We start from the raw sequence: 19,362 nt of genomic DNA on the forward strand, positions 1-19,362 counted from the left end.
CTGGGGAAGGGAGGCTCAGGATATTTCATGTTTCCTCTCAAACTCGTTTTTGGCATACTGGCCCACGATTGGCTCTGTCACGTGACGTCATAAATGCTGCAGGTAGGTAGAAATAGAGATATTAACGCGTAACCCGTACCAGAATTAAACTTAAGTAATTAGGTGTTTTATTTAACACAGAGCAGAAGTTCCAGAAAATGTTACATTTAACCAAAATATTGTTTAAATCCCCCCCCCCCCAAAAAAAAAAACGAAAGCAAAAGGGGGAAGGGAAAAAAAACAACCCACACACACCACAAAAGCACCTCTGCAGACATGGTCTGAATGTAATCACAGGGTATTTTAATTTTGGGTCATGTCTTCAGTCAACTCTTATGAGATTAAAATTCCAACTATGTGGAGGGTGTGTGTTATGATACCAGGATAACCGAACCATTGTCACAGAACTCCCACAGTCCTTTTGCCAGATATGTTACAGTCGGCAGCAGAAATAGACTCTGATTCCGTATGGGGAATTTGACTGGACCGTCAGCACCGGGGAGGAAATTCCTCAGCCTGCAGCAAGTGAAGCAACAACACTGCGTTGTAACTCTTGCCCTCTTAATATTCCAACACATCTCCACAGATTTCCTTTAGAAACAATGAAAGCTTTATTTACAATTCCAAAGTTGGTTTAATCAAATCTATGTACATATTTGCAAAGTTAACAGTCTATTTTACAAGAATGTTTTTGGGTTTACAGTAATAGCGGGTCAGATGGGATCGACGGTATATTTACACCCATAAAATAATTATACAAGTCTTCAAGTGCACTTAGCGTCCACTCAAAACATTATAAATATTCATTAACAAAGGATGAGAATCGAGCCTGGCAGGGTTCATTGTGCCCACTTTTCAAATTCAATTACAAGGATCAAATAAACTATTAAAGTTAGGCTTCACTCCACACCAAACAGGCTTCTTGAAGCGTTTGTACATCCACAGGCTGCAGCTTAAATCCAAGCTGGTCTAATTTTATATATATATATATATATATATATATATATATATATATATATATATATATATATATATATATATATATATATATATATATATATATATATCTCAAGTACTGCATAGTTAAAAAGGGGAACACCCACATACAATCAACTCAACAGGACAATCTAAGAGGGTTTGCAATAAAGCCTTGTTCCTACCCACAGACATATACAGCATGGAGAGAGAGATTGGTATCAAACGTTCTTTTTTGGTCTTTTTCTACATTATATAACTTAGAACCGCAGCAACTGTTAATACATCGACTTAGAAAAAAAAAGGTTTAAGGTCACTTTAGTATAGAACAGTCAGAGGGGATGAACAGTTTGTTGCATCGCAGCAACGCTAACAGTTCCTGATGCAGTTCATCGATAGCGTGACAGAACTGTGTACACACACACACACACATACACACACACTAGTCAAGCAGCTGTTGACTTTAGAGTGAGTCAGTTGTTAGCATTGCACAGGAAAATGGAAAAACAAACTACAGTATGCTTTGACAGAGAGTGCAGTAAGGCAGAAACTGAAGTACTACGAAATACAATAATTTAAGGATCATTTACACAATTACAGCAGTTGGAAGACACATTCAAAAGAGGTCCAAACATGTCAGATATCAACACAATTTGTTATAAATGTACAACTTAAAAGAGGCACTTGAACTGAATGTTGAGGGGGGAAAAAAAAACAAACAACCTTTGTTGTCCAGCAGCTGATTCCTGTACGGAGGATGTAGCCACGCTGCTTGCTACATGTGTTCAGAGTTACTATCTAGTCATTTTACCAGACGCCATCAAAAGACAACCACAGGTGGGTTTTTTTTCTTTCCCCCTCAGGTCCTAGAAGGTGAGCAGACTCAGAAAAACAAGGCTCAAATCCAGCATTTCAGTACTAAAGTGATTACAAAATATCAAGCCAACCCTTCCGTGTCCCACTTGTGTACTGCATGCTAATCATGTATTTGAGTACGCGGTGTCGGAGAAGACACAATGAATGCACTGTTATTATGCCTCGAAAGCACGGTGTGACGTGAGGTTCAGAGACGAAAACTAACGAACCTCAAATCATCTCACAAATATTCTCCGCGTAGGAGAAGTTTTTGGAGACGAGTCCACACGGTCTTCATCATAATAATATACAGCACAGAAGAGGGACACGGTGACCGTGTTGACCCACCGGATCGTTCTGAACAGCAGGAATTCACCATCAACATTACAACTTTTTAAATATGAAAACTTTTCCCAGTTTGTTTTCTGGATGAATTAGCAGTCTTTTACATAATGTATTGCTCTGTTCATTAACAATACTGGTTGTGCTTTGACAATTGAGATCATTAAAATTTGCTTCAAACAAAATTATTTCTTTATATAATTTGACAATTTTACAATCCAAAGGTTTTTTTTTTGTTGGTTTTTTTGTTTTGTTTTTGTCGCCTCTGGCTGAACATTTTCACACAATAAATAAATGTATTCATGAGGTTTCAAGCGATATCTTATCCCCGTGACATTCGGATACAGTGCAGTCTGAATGTTCTTGAGCAGTGACACATTTTGGCGTTGCTCACATCCGACACTTGGGTAGCTTTATACAACTGTAGAGAATTGAAGTGTTTCACAGAGCAACCGGGGGAGTTTTACAACCAAATTTTGAGTGTTATGTCTGTCACCTGAATGAAAACCACTGATTGTGGTGCATCCCCGGGGAGAGATGAAGAGTCTGCTGGATTTATGTCGTCTTTTTTACATTTAAGGCAAGTTTACAGTCCCCGAGCATTAGTGGACGATGACTACAAAGGCAATAACATGTCACTGTCCAAACACCTGCGGACTACACTGCATGTTTTCATGTGCTATCCTAACACATATGCCTATTTACTTATAGATTTGATACACAATATGATCACCTATTAAAGTTCCTAATGTTTTCATATGCGGAACCATCTACTTAGCAGCATTGATGGACTAAATGCAAACAAAATGGCACCGTCCGTCCTACTAGAACATCAACAAAGTCCAGGAGGTGTGCGAGTGGAGGCTGGATGGGATTACAGGTTAAAGAAGATGGGATTGCTCAGAAACTGATCTGCATGTAAAATGTAGGATTAAAGAATGCTACAATTAGCCGAGAGAAAAATCAGTAAATGAATGCCAGAGACCAGTGGGAGTTGCTGATGAGCGGTAATGCTGGGACTGAAGGCATCTGAGGGTTGGCACATCAGCTGATGGAAGACTGAGCGGCGGGTTGTCCGGAGGAGGTGAGGAAAGACCAGGATTGAGCGAGAGGCTTTTGTTTTTTCACCTCAGCAGGCGGATGTCAGGAGGGGTGGTCTCTTTTGTCAGAGATCACACTCAGAACATTCACAGTGTCCTTCAGCAACGCGTCGAAGATGCTGTCTGCCAGCTGCATCTTGACGAACAGCTCATCTTCGTCGTAGTTGACCCACTCGACCTCCTCCTCGTGCAGTTCTTGTACCTGGCGGGGGGAACGAACCCGAAGACAAGTTACTTACTGAGTTGCTCACATGGTAAAGACGGAAATAGAAAATGTCATGATGTTCAGGCTGTGGAGGCTTCATCTACAGATTGACAGGTTTTTCCTGTAGGGTCTTCAGTAGCAGGTGAATAGACAATTAATCACAGCCTCCTCATTGTACTGGTCTGCAACGATGCAAGGAGGTGATATGGAGAAAGCATTTAATCGTAACTAAAGGCCTTAACTGTAGAAGTTAAAAATAAAAAAGACTTCATGTAACTGTTGAAAAGAGAGCAAACAGGAGCGCTGCTGGTGTTAACGCCTTCTTGGTTGGAGGTGTCACACAAAGTTCCTCCACACCCTGAATAAGGAGGAAATCGACAGGCGCCGGTGTGCTTTTAATTGACTGTAGTCCAGTGAAATAACAGGAGTCATTTTGTGAAAGGTGGCTTATAACCTTCAGTACAAAACATGGGACCCAACAGTGTGAGCTGCTCTGAGTGCTTACCAGTATGTGGTCCACTCTATCCCGTTTCTTTCGGCCAAATTTGAGCATCTTTTGCCAGTCAGTCTTCTGATTGTGATGGTTGGCCAGACCGTAGAGTTTCAGTACTTCTGCTGCGATGAATTCCTGGTCAACACAGTAAAAATGAAACAGAAATCATCATGTGAATAATTCAGCCTATGTTAGATTATAAATCCTTAACTGTGAAGGACTTTAACACTCCACTCCATTAGATTTCTAAGTTAACTTGTGAATGGCAAGTGGGGAAGTCTTGCTTTTTTCTGTTGTGATTGGCTCGTTGTCCTGTACCTGGATTTTGGTGATGTCTCCTGGTGTCTTGACTCTGTGGTTGAAGGAGGACTTGACCCGGCGTGGTTTAACCCACTGAGGCTGATCAGCATTGGGGTCTTCAGCGTAGATCTCCTGAAGAATCTCCCACGTCAGGTCATACACAGCCTGTGGAATGACAGAATGAGCAAATGCAGGAGTGTTAAATGTTCCTGACAATACGACACTCATGACTACGCCACACATCCAGTTGGCTTCCAATTCGAGTTGGCGGTCACCTTTCTGTAGCTGCGGATGCAGAGGGCCTCCTGGTCCTGGAGGCTGGCCTCTTCACCCAGATAGTGTTGTGAAGGTTTGGGTCGGGCGGTTTTTGCAAGTGTTGGTGTTCCCTCCATTGCCAGACCACAGCTCTCCCAGATTTCCTGAATGGCAGCATGGACCATCTTCTCTACCTCTGAGGCTGAGTGGGGCACCACCATGGCAGGCTGTTCAGGTAATTTAGGGGGCAGAGGGAGAGGTAGGGCAGGTCTTGGAGGAGTCTTCACCTGCTGGTCCCCATCTGGGGACGAGATGAGGCCCCCCAGGGCTTCTCCAGCTGATGAGCCAGACCGTCCCAGTCCTCCACCCAACTTTGCCTCTTGCTCCTCCTCTCTTTGTTTCTGTTTGAGTCTCTGCTGTTCCCTACGTGAGCTGAGGCCGAAGTCCTCATCAAACCAGTCCTGATCCTCACCGAGCTCATCGAGCAGTTCCCGGCTCAGTTCTAGCTCTGCTAGTCGCTTGGCAAGCTCCTCCTGACCGCTGGCCCCCAACACTGGACTCTCCTATTGCAACAGAAAAACAGGAAAAAATAAGTTTCATGCTAACTTAGAATTTTAGTTTGGAAGCCATTTATATCAGTGTATGACAGAGCAGATCCAGTCATAAATCATGATTTTATACTTGTGAGTCAGTCTTCATGGGGATTCTTTCTCACTGATGTTTCAGACACAAAAGCTTCTCAGCAAACAGCAGCAAATTCAACACTCTGACAACACAACTTTGGACTTTGGCTGAACACATCCCAAAAGCAAGGGTTCTCAAGGGCAAGTCAGCAAGTCCTGTTTGTCACTCACTTGATATGTCACAAAGAAACGTCCAAAATTGAAACATGTAAAGAATTGTAACATTCCTTAAAAGTTGTCTAGAGCCAAGTGGAGTGTGTTGTGCGAATATCCTTCAGGCGTGTCAAGTCAGAGTCCCCACTAACTGTACCTAAGGGGACATGAACGCCCTTTAACACAAACATTCTTATCTCGCTTTCATTTGAGCTGCTCAGCTGTGCCTCTGGAGCGTCCACTTAAATGTTAACAGACTTTCAGAAAATAAATGATTAGCGGTTGAGAAATACGATTCTAATCAGGAAAAATGCTTTTATTCGGGCTGTGGTTGTCGCCTCAGGGTGGCCTTCCGCCGAGAGACAAACAGAAGGCAAAAGCGTTGAAAAGTGCCCTTATGAGTGAATCCTCTCGCAAGTCAAAGCCTGGCTGTGAGAATCAGTCAATAAGTGACTCTACTCATCTGCTCTTTTTGAATAACATGTCAAGCTGACGTCTCTCTCACGCTTTGTTTGTATGTGCGGTCACTCATCTCTCGCGTTGTGATCAATCTTTTTGATGAATTTTTTCTTTCTTTGGTGACACAATGGACAAACGGAAATACAGACTCACCGGTCGGTTACACAGTTCCGGAGAAGACAGTTCTTCTTTCTCTCCAGGCAGAAAGAAGGGTAGATCATCTTTCTGTTCCACAGAAGAGATTCCTTCCTCGTCGTCATTTTCAAACGAGTCTCCGTTTATCTGGTTGGAAGCTTCAATTTTCTGCTCTTTAGCCTTTTTAATCTGAGCCAGTTGCTTCACAGTGTCTTTCAGAAAGTTGTTCACAAGCTTGTCAGCAAACGTGTCCAGTTTTTGCTCTTGCTTGTCATCCCTGACATCAGTGGAAATATCAGCAGCAGTGACCTGGTGGTTGGAGTCCACATCTTCTCTCTCAGTTATTGTCTGACTCTTCTTCTCTTGGCCGAGTCTTTCCAAGTCAGTGATGAGGAGAGAGGTTGGTGCATCTTCAAAATGTAAGATTACATCTCTGCTCGTGTCATTAGAAACTGGAAGTTTGTAGAGTTTAGAATGCTCTGAGTTGAGGTGTGTCTTAGAATTTGGTGGCTCCTGGCTCTTGAGGTGCTGATTCAAGTGTGCAGACTCATCTGTTAAGTTTCCATCTACAGATCCAGAGTTCCTATGAGAGGCTGATTCATTTCTAGTCTTCAGGTTTCCTTGATTTTGGGACTTGTCCTCATCTGCTCTACATTTGTCCCCTCCTTTACCTGGCAAATCATCAAAGAATGAGTCTTCATCCTCTGTGGTGTCTGCGTAGGTCTCAAACTTGTCTGGCAAATGTGAAATCTTGTCAGGAGGAGCAAAGATACCGTGGCATTCATCACATTCAAAGTACACCACTCCATCGTATGTGCCGTTGTTGCTCCCTTCAGACTTGTCTAACTCCACGCCAGCCCAGAATCCATTGGCAAAGCTGGTTGGACCTTTGAATCTCAGAGTTCCAGGTTGGACGCCACCGACAAGAACTCGGTCCCCAATGTTGAAATGTGACATTTCATCTATGACAGGAGAAATGGGCTTTTGGAAGGGTGAGACAAGTTGTGAGTGGCTGGAATGAGTGCTCTTACTATCATGCTCGGAGTCTTCGGTTTGTTGATTAAGATCCAGCAGTTTAGCCGATTCATGGCTAGCCCCGCTAGTGGCTGAACGCGGACTTAGCTCCTCAGCTATTTCCTCCTCTACCTCATCGTCTTGGCTGTCCAACGCCCTGCTAGGGAGGTCGTTTACTGAGGCCTTGATTTCAATAGGGGAAACCGAGATCTGAGAGGCAGGCTTGGACATTCTCTGCTCCTCCCTAGATAAAGAACCCTCTGACACCTCAAAGTCATCATTATAACCATCTGCCATGGAAGAGGAGTCCTTGATGTCCTTAGAAGGTGCTTCCTTTCTCGAAGAGAAGACATCTGGGTCAGATGAGTGGGAATGGACACTGATTGAGTGGCTGAAACTGGGATGCTTTGAGTTTTCGCGGTCCACTGCAGCAGAATGCGACTTGCTAGAGGCAATATTGGTGGACTGTACATCTTCCTCTCGTTCGGATGAATCCCTTGTCTTGATGAGTTTATCTTGTTCAAGGCTAACTAGGGGAGGTTCTTTACTCATGGAGAAGGACAAATCCTTATATGTAGACAGCTTTTCTTGAGAATCAAGTCGGTCCTCCATTTCTAGTTTAAGAATACATTCAGACTGTTGATCCTCACACCTATTGCTTACTTCAACTTCCAGCTCTTCTTGAATGTGGGATCTTTGTTCAGAGACAATGTTCTCATCCCCAGACACAACTACCTGTGCCTGAGCTTCCTTAGAGGAAGGTCCTACAAGACCTTCTGTGGATTGATGAGCCTTCAGTCCCGAAGTGGGACTCTCTCGACTGCCATGTACTGGAGTTGGAGTGACTGTTGGAGTGTCTTCTTCAGAAAGTTCATCTGGTATTGAGGTAGATCTGTAATGAGCTAGCTGAGGAGGGGTACCTGTTAAAATAGGAGGGTGATGTTTTTATTAGAACATTTTCTTGTTAAAACAGCACTGACAAAAGGCAGTATTAATTAGTGATGATGTGAATAAAAATCACTTACTGTGGTCTAATGAAAAATCGTTATGTGTCCTTTTGCATTCCGAAATTTTGCTTGTTTCGGACCTAAAAAAGAAAAAAGATTTGAATCAAAAACCAGTCTCGTCTTGGTCTTTAAATGGTTAAATCCAGTCAAATGTTGGTGACTATCTTCAGTACCTGTGGGCAGGTGGCTTGATCTTGAACTGCTCTGCAAATGAAGTGGCCTCTTTATTCTGGGACTTTGCATCAGGAGCTGAGTCCGGCTCTTTGTTTAATTCTGCCTTTGTTTTCTTAATATAGATGTCATAACTCTGAGAATGTAAGGACATATTGACAGTTAAGATATATCTATATATATATCTATATATATCTATATATATATATATCTATATATATATATATATCTATATAGATATATCTATATCTATAGATATATCTATATCTATATAGATATATCTATATCTATATAGATATATCTAACTCAGATTTATATAAAAAGGTGCACACTCATAAATTAAGCACACTGTGACATTTACCTCCAGCTGTTTCAGTAGGCTGGCCTCTTGAGCCTTCAGCCGCTCCTTGTGCCTCTTCTTCTGCTCCTTCTTCAGCTGATAGGCCATAGATTTTCTTTTTCTTAGTTCTTCTTTCAGGGCCTTGATACGGCTCTCTATGTCACTCTGGTCTGAAATGGTTTCTGAAAGCAATTTTAGATAATAAATCACAATCAGAATGTGAGAGCAGTGCCAGACCTCGCTGATTAGCAAAGGGTAATCCAACTTTGTACCCACTCAAACCTAATTCTCTGGGGATTACTGTATATTTTCTTTACCAATAATGTGTAATGTTCAGTGTTTTTGCAGGTTTCTTTGATTTCACAAACAAAGCGTTTTTTGTTTTTTTTTTAGCACAGCAAATATTAGAATTGCGGAGAGAATTAGCGAGTTTAAAGCTATTTGTTTTGTATGCAAGAGTGATCTGTAGATGATTTAACGAGTCAGCTTCTGTACCAGGGCAGCAAAATTATTTCTGCTGGGGTGATACTAAGTGCAATGCAGTGTTCTGTCCTCCGAGTGAAAAAGGGTAGGTATCAGGAAGTGCTTTAATGCATTCCTGGCAGCATCACATTATCCATGCCAGCTACAGTTTTATTATATCCAATCTGTCGGCTGTACTTTCCCGCTTACAATAACAAACCACTGTACGATTTAAATATGGAACATAAACATTGCCTCCATGCAAGTGTGAGGTACAGTTCCGAGAAACTCACCAGTCTGTGTGACCAAGGGGGTGTCAGTTTGGGCCTGGTGGATCTGGGAAGAGGAGCGAAGCTGCATCTTGGTTTTGCTGCTGCCATCAGAGGGAGAGGGAGCAGGGCTGTGGCTGCCTTTGAAGGCAGACGACTGGAAAGAGGAAACGGGAGGATGAGAAGGAGGAAAGGATATCACCTCAGGACAGGTTGATAATGCTGCCAGGTGGACTGACTGCAAAAGGTATACTTTAATATAGGTTAATGGGGTACATGTACTGTACACCTCTGTCTTTGATAAGTCAATTTCATAGTAGATATACACACACAATCTCTAATAGTACTACAACTAACAAGATGAGTTTAAACGCAGAAATTAATAATAATAAAAGCAGTTGTGCTCACCTGTCTGCTGAGTGGGGTAGCAGCTGAAGTGAAGTCCTGGGTGTAATGTGCAGGGCTGCTCTGGATGGAGGTCAAAGGTGCTTCAGGAACTGATTCCAGTTGTTCTGATGGTGGGCTTCTTGCTTGCTGGGACACTTGACCTTCTGTGTGTACGCTGGACTCTGGCGTTGCTGAGAAACAGTCGCCCTCACTCACATAATCTAAAAATTTTAAAAAAAAAAAAAAACATTTTTTGCAGGGTTGATTGGGACTTATTCAAAAACATAAATTATATCCTACTACTACACTACATTTCAATAATCTATTAAATTTTTCTTTTGACAAAAAAAACCAAAAACTCTAGCCAAACCTTTCTCGCTGTCAGTTATTGGCTCTGAGCTTTGAAGGCGACTGGAGCAGGGGCTGACATCAGAGATCTCCTTCTGCCTCTCTGGCATGTCCCTGTCCCACCCAGCAAGGGCCTCCTTTTCAATCCTACGGACCTCAGCCTCCTCTTGGTCCAGCCGCTGTTTCCACTGCAGCAGCTCCTCAGCATGGCGACGACGCTGCATCAGCTGCTGCTCTCGCTTAGTTAGGAACCTGGGAGGTGGATGGTTAGAATAAAGGCAGAGACGAATGGCGAAAGGAGGAAGGTGTAAAAGAGGAGATGAAAGATAAATGAAGGAGGGTAAAGATAAGAAGATGGGTGGTAGCAGTGGCATAGGAGAAAGAAGTAGAACAAAAACATTTAGCATAAAGAGCAAAAGATCAAACGTGAAAGAAGCAAGCAGACCCTAAATGTCCAGGAGAGACACAATTTTCTTATTTCACAGCAAACTCACCTCAGACCTCTAGCACACATACACACCCCAAACATGCTTATTTCATTAGCTGGATTTTTTTCTCTCTCCAAAATATAACTGTACAGGCACCCTTCATACAAAACGGTGATGAAGTGTCATCATGAAGAACAGCAGGAAAATAAAATGTCAAATCCATGCAAACAAAGACGAAGGGGTTACATGTTGATTAGATGCTGCGTCTCTCCCTCTCTCACACAAACAAACACACTATAAAATATATACCTGTTTTTAGCATTTCTCTTAACTATAAACTCCTCTAGTTACTGTAATCCTTGACAAACACCCAACAGCTGCAGACTAAAATATCATTAACTCCAGGCAAAGTCTGGCAAGCAATTTTGGGTTACAATTATGTATATCTCTCTATAGATACCCATCAAAACAAAGAGCAGTTAGTGCAGTCAGGTATAGTTGTTGTGTAATGTGGTCTGCCACAGCTCTGGCTGCCATTACAGTGCAGTATTATTTAGCCTTGATCTAATTTGGAGGACTCCATCTTGTCCTAATGTATACTGATGACGGATCAGATACTGAAGAATCAGGCTGGGGGTTCTTTTAGTGCCTTCCCAAACCCTATTATAGCCAATGGCTATCTGTACTTATTAACCCATCCTTTGCAACAGTTACCTAATAAAGAGAGCTAGTTAAGATTTACTGGACTAATTAAAGAAACACAGCACTTAATCTCTAGTCCATTCCTATAAAAGAAATTATTTTATTCCATTTCACAGTTGATCTTAAACTTAAACCATCTGTTACCACTGACTAGGCTGGAGCTGAGCAGCCACAGTGCGACTATGAAGACATTGAAGACAGATGCATTGCAATTCAAGCATTCGCTCCCACATGTAGGAAAGAAAGAGTGGAGGGTCACAAATTAAACACCAGAGAAATGAGTGAAATCACAGTATAGAGACTCAGTCATTCCCTTCTGACAAGGAAGGCTATTATTAAAATAAACTTGACCTTTGACCTTCACAATTTAGTCACCTCCAATGCATCCACTTTGTGTTTGAAAGGGCTACACTGCCAGAGTGCTTGGCTAGAAATATAAACGCACAAACGCACGCACGCACGCACACAGGACACATTATTTAGTGTCCAAAAACATTGAATACAAATTTAAAAACTAATTTTAGAGGTAAAAGTGAAGTTGTCAAAGGGTGAGTTTATTTCAGCAGGGCTGCTTTCCTTGGATGCTTTCAAGCTTAGACTCCTCCCTCCCCCAATTCCCTCCTGCAGATAAAAACCCCGAAGACCTCAAAGAACAGAGAACCAAATCGAAACATCCCAGTCATCATTCACCATCCCACCCCTGCAATGTCCCAGTGCCAGTGGATGAACACAAGCATGTTCCATGGGGCGGGGAGGTGGGGTTTGGGGGGGGGGGGGGGCAGGCTCAAGTGTGGGTGCGACGGAAGAGTTAGAGAGTTTTATACAATACCTGACCAACTGGTTGTAGATAAAGAGCTGGAATTTAGGGTGAAGGTGGGGAAGACAGAGACTGAGGGAGGCCCAGTGCTGGGCCGTGAATACAGAGAAGAAGTAGTGGACAGGGGAGCAGTGTCTACAACACATAAACACGCAGTACAGTCAAAGAAAAACACAAACGTAGGTGCGGAAATGTACAACACAAAACATGAAGGGGGAAAAGAAACACATTAAAAACACAAGACGGAGAGGGTAATAACACGTAGAGAGAAAGGGAGAGAGAAGAGTGATATGAGCCATGGAATCAGTCTGTCGAGTTTCTGCTGGGAAACGGTTACGGATCATTGACCATGTTTTGGTACATGCTTTAATTATAGTGGTTATTTCATGAACATTAATCTTATGAGTGCGTCTTACGCTAGCCAGTGTGCTGGGTGGGAATATGATCACTGCCAAGCCGGCTAATGAGAGGGATAAATGGTGAGTTTGTTTGTCACCTTGATTCTTAAACAAGTATTTATGACGATTACAGTGTTAGGTATAGTGATTAAATATTTTCAAGCGTGTGTTTTCAATTCTAATATACATTAAAATGTTTGATTAGTAACAGTGGGTGGGAGGGGACTGTTGATAGTTGATTTAAAAGGATTATGGAAAGCAAGAGTAACAAACAAATGCAGGATGAGACACAAATATGTTTTTGTTAGACCGCCATGATCTTTGTTATTGTTCTTCTTTTCTACAGATCGAAACCTAACTTTGCAGGTTTTAAACTTAAAAATCAATCCAAATTCATGACTACACGTGAGCAGCTCATTGGGAAATTAGTATTTGTGTAGCCAGTAAAACTTACTGAATAAATCTGAAACTAAAAAAAAAAAAAAAAAAAAGCCTCCATGGGAGGACTGGTCTGTAATTTATGGCCAAGATTTAAATCCTGCTTCCAGAACAATAAAGCCACTTGTTGGAGGTATGAGATGCTGTACAATCACCTTACCAAATCTGTTAGCCAAGCCAAAAACCTCAGAGTTCTCAGAACTTATAAAGAACTACAGACACATGCAGCTACTACAGAGACCAACAGGCATCACCTAAAACGAAGATGTTGCTCCAATATGATTGTTACAAAACTGCAGTTGAAGTAGCACTGTGAATGGTTGGCTTGTCTAAAGGGGGAACATGGAGCATGCTTATCTTCACATCCACACATCCAACGCACTTCAGACGGGAAATGACATGCACTGTTACTTTTACTAATGAACACAGTGCACCACATATTGCACGTGTAATGTTTTGAGCTGTCGAACATATGTAAACTACTTTCTGAATCTACTACAGGCCTCTTTCAGGTGCAGCAGTGTTATGCAAGATAACAAAAAAAAGTGATAACAGTTTAAAGTCTGCATTAGCAGGTAGTCAGTTAGAGGACTCTTGATTAGGGACCCGAAATAAAACAGAATGTGGAAATAGACAGGGTACTGTCAACTGTCAAACAATTTCAAAACACAAAAGGAGCAAGACTGAGGGACAACCTATAGCAAGAACCATTAAAAAGATTTTCCACATCATTATTTGGCTAGGTAAATTGATAACCTGGGGGAATCTCATAAATAAATGATAAATTAAAGTTTTTACTTTTCATCCATGTGAGAGCGCATCTTCTTGAGCTTCTGCATGATGCTGCTAGTCTCACTTCCAGAGATGGAGAGTGAAGGAGAGGGGCTGCGAATATCATCAGCATGTCTCATGTTGGAGGAGGCTGTCTCAGACACTTGAGCTTCTGACGCTGGAGTCTCCTGAATGAGGAATGAAAAAAAACAACAACAACAAAAAACAATGTCAATTAAAAAAAGCCTGAAGAGGTACATAGCAGCACAGTCTACTACATGCATGCTGTCTCTTATGCTGTCTGATACTACAACTTTCTCTGTCGGTGACAAGCAACTGTTGCTATACTTACAGAAGGAGTTTCAAATCCAGCAGACTTCAGTCGCTCTTTCAGTCGCAGTGTAGAGCTTCTCATTCGCTCAATCTCCTCCTGCTGCTTCAGCAACAGCTGCCTTTCTTTCCTCGCTGCTTTGTTGGCCTCCTGAAGACGCTTGATCTCAGCCTGAGAAAACAGCATACAGAGACAAAATCATAAGTGCACTCGTGCAAGATATCAGTATGCTAATGTAACACAAGTAGCATCGCCATCTAGCTGAAGGGATCACACACAGATCCAGCCCTTCGTGGGTTTAAGAATACTTTACACACTTAATGTTACTATGTTTCTACCCTCCTAGTACCTGCTCCTGCTGAAGTCTCATCAGTAGACCCCTCTGCTTCTTCCTGATAGGTGGCATTTTGTCATCCTCCCCTTTGTCCCTCAGATGCTTCTTCTGGTGCTCGAGCCATGCCAGCTCAGTTCTGATCTTTTCCTTGAGAGCTTTCTGGCGAAGACCCAGCAGAGAGCTCTGATGCTGCAGTCTTACCTCATCGTCTTTCATGTACTGACGCACCATTTCCATAGTGAACTGGGAAAAGCTGTCCTGTCCACTCGAGAAGGCCATACTCCCATTCTGAGGTTGTAGGAGAGGACAAGGCCAAATGATTGGGTTGAGATGTAATTAGTGCTTGTATTGGAAGAAATTATTTTGAGTGAAGTAGTAGTAATATTCACCGTTTACTGAGAAACATATGTACGACTGAGCTCTCTCACCTTTAAGATATTGTGGGTCCCAGAGACCAACACTGAGTTGTGATTGGCCCCATCATCCTCAGATTCCTCGTGGTGGCGTGGCTTCTTCTCCAAAGTCTCGCGACGGTGTGACTCAGATGGCAGCAGAGAGCGGAATGAGCGCTCTTCAATCTCATCCTCGGTCATGGACTCATCAAACTTGAGAGAGTATTCTGTGGCAATTGATGTACTCTCTCCTGGTGAGGCAGAAATGATGCAAACTCAGTATGACAGTGTCATTGCTACAAACCTAAGCGTGGCCAGCTTAGGTAGCGTGTGGGGTGTGCAGAGGTTTGATGCTAGAAAAGGTAGCAACAAGTTATTAAGCTCTGTAGAAGCTCCTCTCAACTGCTGAATGTATAGTAGAAAAAGGAAGCCTGCTAGTCATCTGGTACCTTTCTCATCCAGCGCAGAGGGAATCTCACTGCAGACAGAGTCACTGGCTGCTGCAGGAACTTCCTCCTCAATGGAACTCGTGCCTGCTTCTCCCTCAGTCCTCTTCTCATCCCCCCCTTTCCTCAATTTCGATCCTGCAGCTTCTATTTTCACCCGCTCGATGTGGTCGGCTGACACGTGTGATGGACTACTGTGGCTGCTCGAGTCTGCTCCACTGAAGAAAATGAGAAGACAGATTTAGTGTACCCTTTGTTTTGTCTTTCACTAATCAACTGAAAAACCATAATTCAGTGAGAGGGTGTACTGGTACCTGAGGCTGGGTCTTCTGAAGGGTAGAGAGTCGGAGTGACTGAGACTGTTAACTGAGGACACTGGTTCTTCTGGCTTCATCCTTCTGCTTGACCCTTCATTTGGGAAGCTGGAGGAAAGCGTGCAGAAGAATAGATGGCAATTTTAGCACTTAAACCCTCACCAAATGCCTATTTGTGGATTGTAATCTTTTAAAAACATTTAACTGTGAAAAAAAGAATACACTGGGAACACAAGGTCTAAAGCTTTTACAAATAAAGTTCTTAGTTTACCTGTCTGAATCTGTTTTGTCCTGTTGTTGCTTTGCATAGCTCTGCTTCTCTTCCCGCTGGTGCTGGCTCAACGTGGAAGAATCAGCAGGGACAGTCAAAGCCCCAGCAATCTGAGAACGCGCCAGTTCTGTCATCTGTCAGCCAAAACGCAATACAGGTCAAATATCTGGTTTGCTCTCCACACTTGCATTGTTTTCTTAAACGAACAATAAATCAGTTTTTGTTACAATATGAACTTATGAGCCTTTTTTCCAGCCAGCAGAAGTCAGTGTCTGCTAACCTCCTTGATGTGTCGGGCAGCATCGGCTGTGTACCGTGCTGCCTCAGCTTGTTGACTCATCATTTTTGTAGTTGCATCTTGGAGGCTCTCCAAGGTCTCTTTTTGTGTCACTGCCAAGCTTTCCTGCAATTCTATGTGAGCCTGGACGAAACAATACATGTGCACAGAGAAATAACAGCACTCAATGCGTCATCTACAAAGATATGTTCACATTATCATTGAGAAAAATAACAGATTAGGCATGTCTGTATAGATGTACCTTAGCCACTCTCTGCCTGTTTTTCTCCAGCTGCAACTTTGTCTCCAGAGCTTCTCTTTCAGCCTTGATCTTCAGCTCGTAAAGGTCACGCTCCTGACGCTGCTGCTTAGCCTGCAGAACACAGTGTAGAGGGCAGGTCAATACACTGTCAATACAGACCTATCACAATGAGGTAGTAGAAGTCAATGAAATGTATGCAAATAAACTGTATTTTCAATGAAAACGTGAGGTGGATTATATGAAGGGAAGATACACTCCACAGCTTCGTTGTTAACTGATGTCATTGCTACTAGTCCAAAGCGTCAATTCGGATAAATACTACGATGAAATAAAATTACCATAAAACTACAGAAAAGAAATTGACAACCTTGAGCAACTAATCGAAGCGAAGTAAAATCTGGTCAACAGTTGACCAGATTTTACTTCGCTTCGATCTACGATGACCTGGATGAATGAGAACCTACACAGACATCTTGAGCAACTAATATTGGACATCTTGACAGTAACATAGCAATATTATATCATTTATACAAATTAACAGAGCTCATAAACTAAATTTCCATTGTACAATAGCATCAATGACAACAATAATACACTTGTGAAAAAGCTTCAGACACAGCCAAGTACACAAGGCCTCTTCCTATTAACTGTAGAACTATGTGGCATTGTTACAACAAGTAAAAGGCTTCCCTCACCTTGAGCCTGTGGGCCACTGATGCACTCTCCTGCTGAGCCATGGACACACCCATCAATTTCTCCACATCCCCCAGCTGTCTGAACGATTGCTCTATGGAGTCCAGGTACTGGAGCTCTGCAGCCATACGTTGCTGCAAGGCAGCTGGTGAGTATTGTAGTTCACCTGAGGGAAAGGATAGGGCAGAGAAATTAAATATGATTTTATGTCACAAATAACAGAATACAAAAAGATCTGTAAATTTCTGTTCACTTCTATCAGTGATGACTTCAGTTAGGCTAATAAGAAGTGTGAAAACAAAGGTAAAATTTGCAATAAGACATGACGACATCTGGTTTCAGGCAACATAAGATGTTTGCTAGTTAAATAATGTTATATTTACCTGTGGCCCTGGTCTCTGCTCTACCACTATGAACTGAAATGCCTGTATTCATGTTATTTTCCTCCACCAGAGCGCCACCTCGCTGAGGTTCACCTGGAGAGTCTCTTTCTGGAGAAGAACCAGAGTGTGGAAAGCCAGAAGGAGAAGCCAGTCTTGGCCTCGCTGCTTGAGACTTCTTACCATCCAACCCCGAACTACAAGTGGAATATAGAAAAATAATGAAGAAGCGATTACCACTGTGATATTAACAGAAGATTGATATGTAGATACTTTTGTAGCTATCTGGTTGATAAGACTCCATTCATGGGTGAAGTGTCTGCATTCAAGGTAAATTAAATACTAAATTCAAATGGATGACCAAAGCTGATATGTGACACTTGACATGTTGAAATCCTTACGTGGTAACTGTATTAATGTACAAAAATGCATTACACATGTCATTTTGAAGTATTTAAATCATTTGTTTGAAATTTTTTTTTTTTTTTGCTCAGAGGAGATCCCGGCACTGCGAGCCCATGAACTGTGAGCAGCCCAGATGATGAATGGATATACTGTGTTGCTCAGAGATAAACAGACAAGGTATGAAGATATCAGAATACAGCCAACATCCACACTGCAGAAAGCAGTGGTGAAAAGTGTATTTACTCAAACACTGAACTAGAATATTTCCATTTGATGCTACTTTATTCCTCCACTCTACTAAATCTCAGAGAGAAATATTCCACATTTTTCTGCACTTTATGTATTTAATTATAGCTTTAGTTTCTACATACTTTTACGATGAAGAATGTCTCCAAGGGAATGTTTTTGAGATTATACAACAGAAATGATCAGAAAGTCCCTTCGTGGACCTCAATTGCACCAAGAAAACACAATTACGTTTTGCATCTTGAAAGAGAAAATGTCACCAAAGAATGGCAACAATCTGCCACCTGAGCTTCTGAGAAAGATTAAATAGCTGAAATGTAGCTCTTGGGTGCTGAGATTAGGCAGAAAAAACTCCTTCCTTTCTTTTGGCAGCAGGCCCAAACTGTGGAGAAGCTGGCTGACCCGGCTAACCACCCTGCAGGCCCCAAAACAAAGTACCAGTGTTTTCTGTCTGAGGCCGGACTGTAGCCCCCTTCAGTTACTGGGTACTTCATGTCCGCTTAAGGCCTCAAACCTTCAACTGAGCAGCAAGGCACCAGACGATTTAGACTGGAAGCCTCAACTTGGACTCTCTGTGAAGTTTGGTCATGCGCAGATACATTACTTTGAGTAGTTGGAATATGAGCAACTCGAATGACTCCAATTTATTCCAAAGTGCACACACTTTTGATTCCAGATTATCTTAGAATTCAGGAAGAATACAGTGTGGCTGGTGTGGCCTAAGTAGACATTACCTTTGGTCAGACTGCCCAGATGTTAATGTGTGGCTATGGGCAGAGCTAATATCTGAACTCCTCCTCCTGGAGTCAGCAGACAGTGCTTTTGAGGGGGGTGAGCAGGAGCTCATCTCATCTCCCACCAGCGTGGCACCACTTTGGTCTGATGCATTTCCTGCAGAGAAAGGAGAGGGATTTATAAATATAGCAAATGACGCTACTGAGGCTGATTCACGAAGACAAAACAGTATGTTAACAAGCTTTAATGTTATTTTAGTTTGCTTAAGAAAGAGAAAAACACATATTGACAATTCAGGTAAGAATTGATTCACAAAACAGAATTATAATATCCCACCTAATTTTCGGGAAGAATGCTTGGACAGGGGTGAGGAACCAGATGTGGAACCAGAGGAAAAATGTGGAGAGTGATTAGATGAGTGAAAGGACGAATGGTGGGAATTAAAGCCTCCTGTAGTTTTCTCATAAGGAGACCGCTTCATCAGCTCTTCAAAGTGACTGTTGGCACTAACAGACAGGGAAGAAAGGAAAAAGATCAAAACATTTTATACCAAATTCAGGCCACTTACAAAAAAAAACACAAACAAACAGGAATGGTAGATTGAGAGACTGTCTTGTTTGCTCATCTCTGTCAAAATCTGGAGGTTATATAAAAAGAAAGATGGCAAATTCAAAATCCAGAGGATGATTGTTGTCTGAGGTCTTTGCCTGAGCTTTCCAGTTGTTTGACA

General features: G+C 42.3%; 1 protein-coding gene across 5 annotated transcripts in view; it reads right to left on the reverse strand.

Annotated features, from left to right (window-relative positions):
* Positions 1 to 1,064: 1,064 nt before the first annotated feature.
* cep350 (centrosomal protein 350) overlaps positions 1,065 to 19,362 on the reverse strand; it is a 29,952-nt gene continuing 11,654 nt past the window's right edge. For 4 of the 5 annotated variants that reach the window (XM_086223827.1, XM_086223824.1, XM_086223826.1 and 1 more), the window contains 25 exons: positions 18,969 to 19,138; positions 18,632 to 18,788; positions 17,250 to 17,443; positions 16,869 to 17,032; positions 16,174 to 16,284; positions 15,915 to 16,055; positions 15,635 to 15,768; positions 15,364 to 15,471; positions 15,053 to 15,267; positions 14,640 to 14,854; positions 14,227 to 14,499; positions 13,899 to 14,048; positions 13,574 to 13,734; positions 11,952 to 12,074; positions 10,015 to 10,244; positions 9,666 to 9,865; positions 9,282 to 9,414; positions 8,548 to 8,708; positions 8,189 to 8,322; positions 8,034 to 8,095; positions 6,013 to 7,928; positions 4,585 to 5,127; positions 4,328 to 4,474; positions 4,022 to 4,144; positions 1,065 to 3,513 (listed from right to left, as the gene is read on the reverse strand). In XM_086223827.1, the coding sequence (XP_086079953.1) occupies positions 3,355 to 3,513; positions 4,022 to 4,144; positions 4,328 to 4,474; positions 4,585 to 5,127; positions 6,013 to 7,928; positions 8,034 to 8,095; positions 8,189 to 8,322; positions 8,548 to 8,708; positions 9,282 to 9,414; positions 9,666 to 9,865; positions 10,015 to 10,244; positions 11,952 to 12,074; positions 13,574 to 13,734; positions 13,899 to 14,048; positions 14,227 to 14,499; positions 14,640 to 14,854; positions 15,053 to 15,267; positions 15,364 to 15,471; positions 15,635 to 15,768; positions 15,915 to 16,055; positions 16,174 to 16,284; positions 16,869 to 17,032; positions 17,250 to 17,443; positions 18,632 to 18,788; positions 18,969 to 19,138 (6,124 nt within the window). In that variant the 3' untranslated portion in view covers positions 1,065 to 3,354. The remainder of the gene's footprint in view (positions 3,514 to 4,021; positions 4,145 to 4,327; positions 4,475 to 4,584; positions 5,128 to 6,012; positions 7,929 to 8,033; positions 8,096 to 8,188; positions 8,323 to 8,547; positions 8,709 to 9,281; positions 9,415 to 9,665; positions 9,866 to 10,014; positions 10,245 to 11,951; positions 12,075 to 13,573; positions 13,735 to 13,898; positions 14,049 to 14,226; positions 14,500 to 14,639; positions 14,855 to 15,052; positions 15,268 to 15,363; positions 15,472 to 15,634; positions 15,769 to 15,914; positions 16,056 to 16,173; positions 16,285 to 16,868; positions 17,033 to 17,249; positions 17,444 to 18,631; positions 18,789 to 18,968; positions 19,139 to 19,362) is intronic. The other variant, XM_086223828.1, reaches the window with a different exon arrangement.

The sequence above is a fragment of the Aulostomus chinensis genome, chromosome 14 (genome assembly GCF_037954235.1).
Source record: "Aulostomus chinensis isolate RoL2024-O1b breed Wild chromosome 14, RoL_Achi_v1.0, whole genome shotgun sequence".
Taxonomy (NCBI): Eukaryota; Metazoa; Chordata; class Actinopteri; order Syngnathiformes; family Aulostomidae; genus Aulostomus; species Aulostomus chinensis.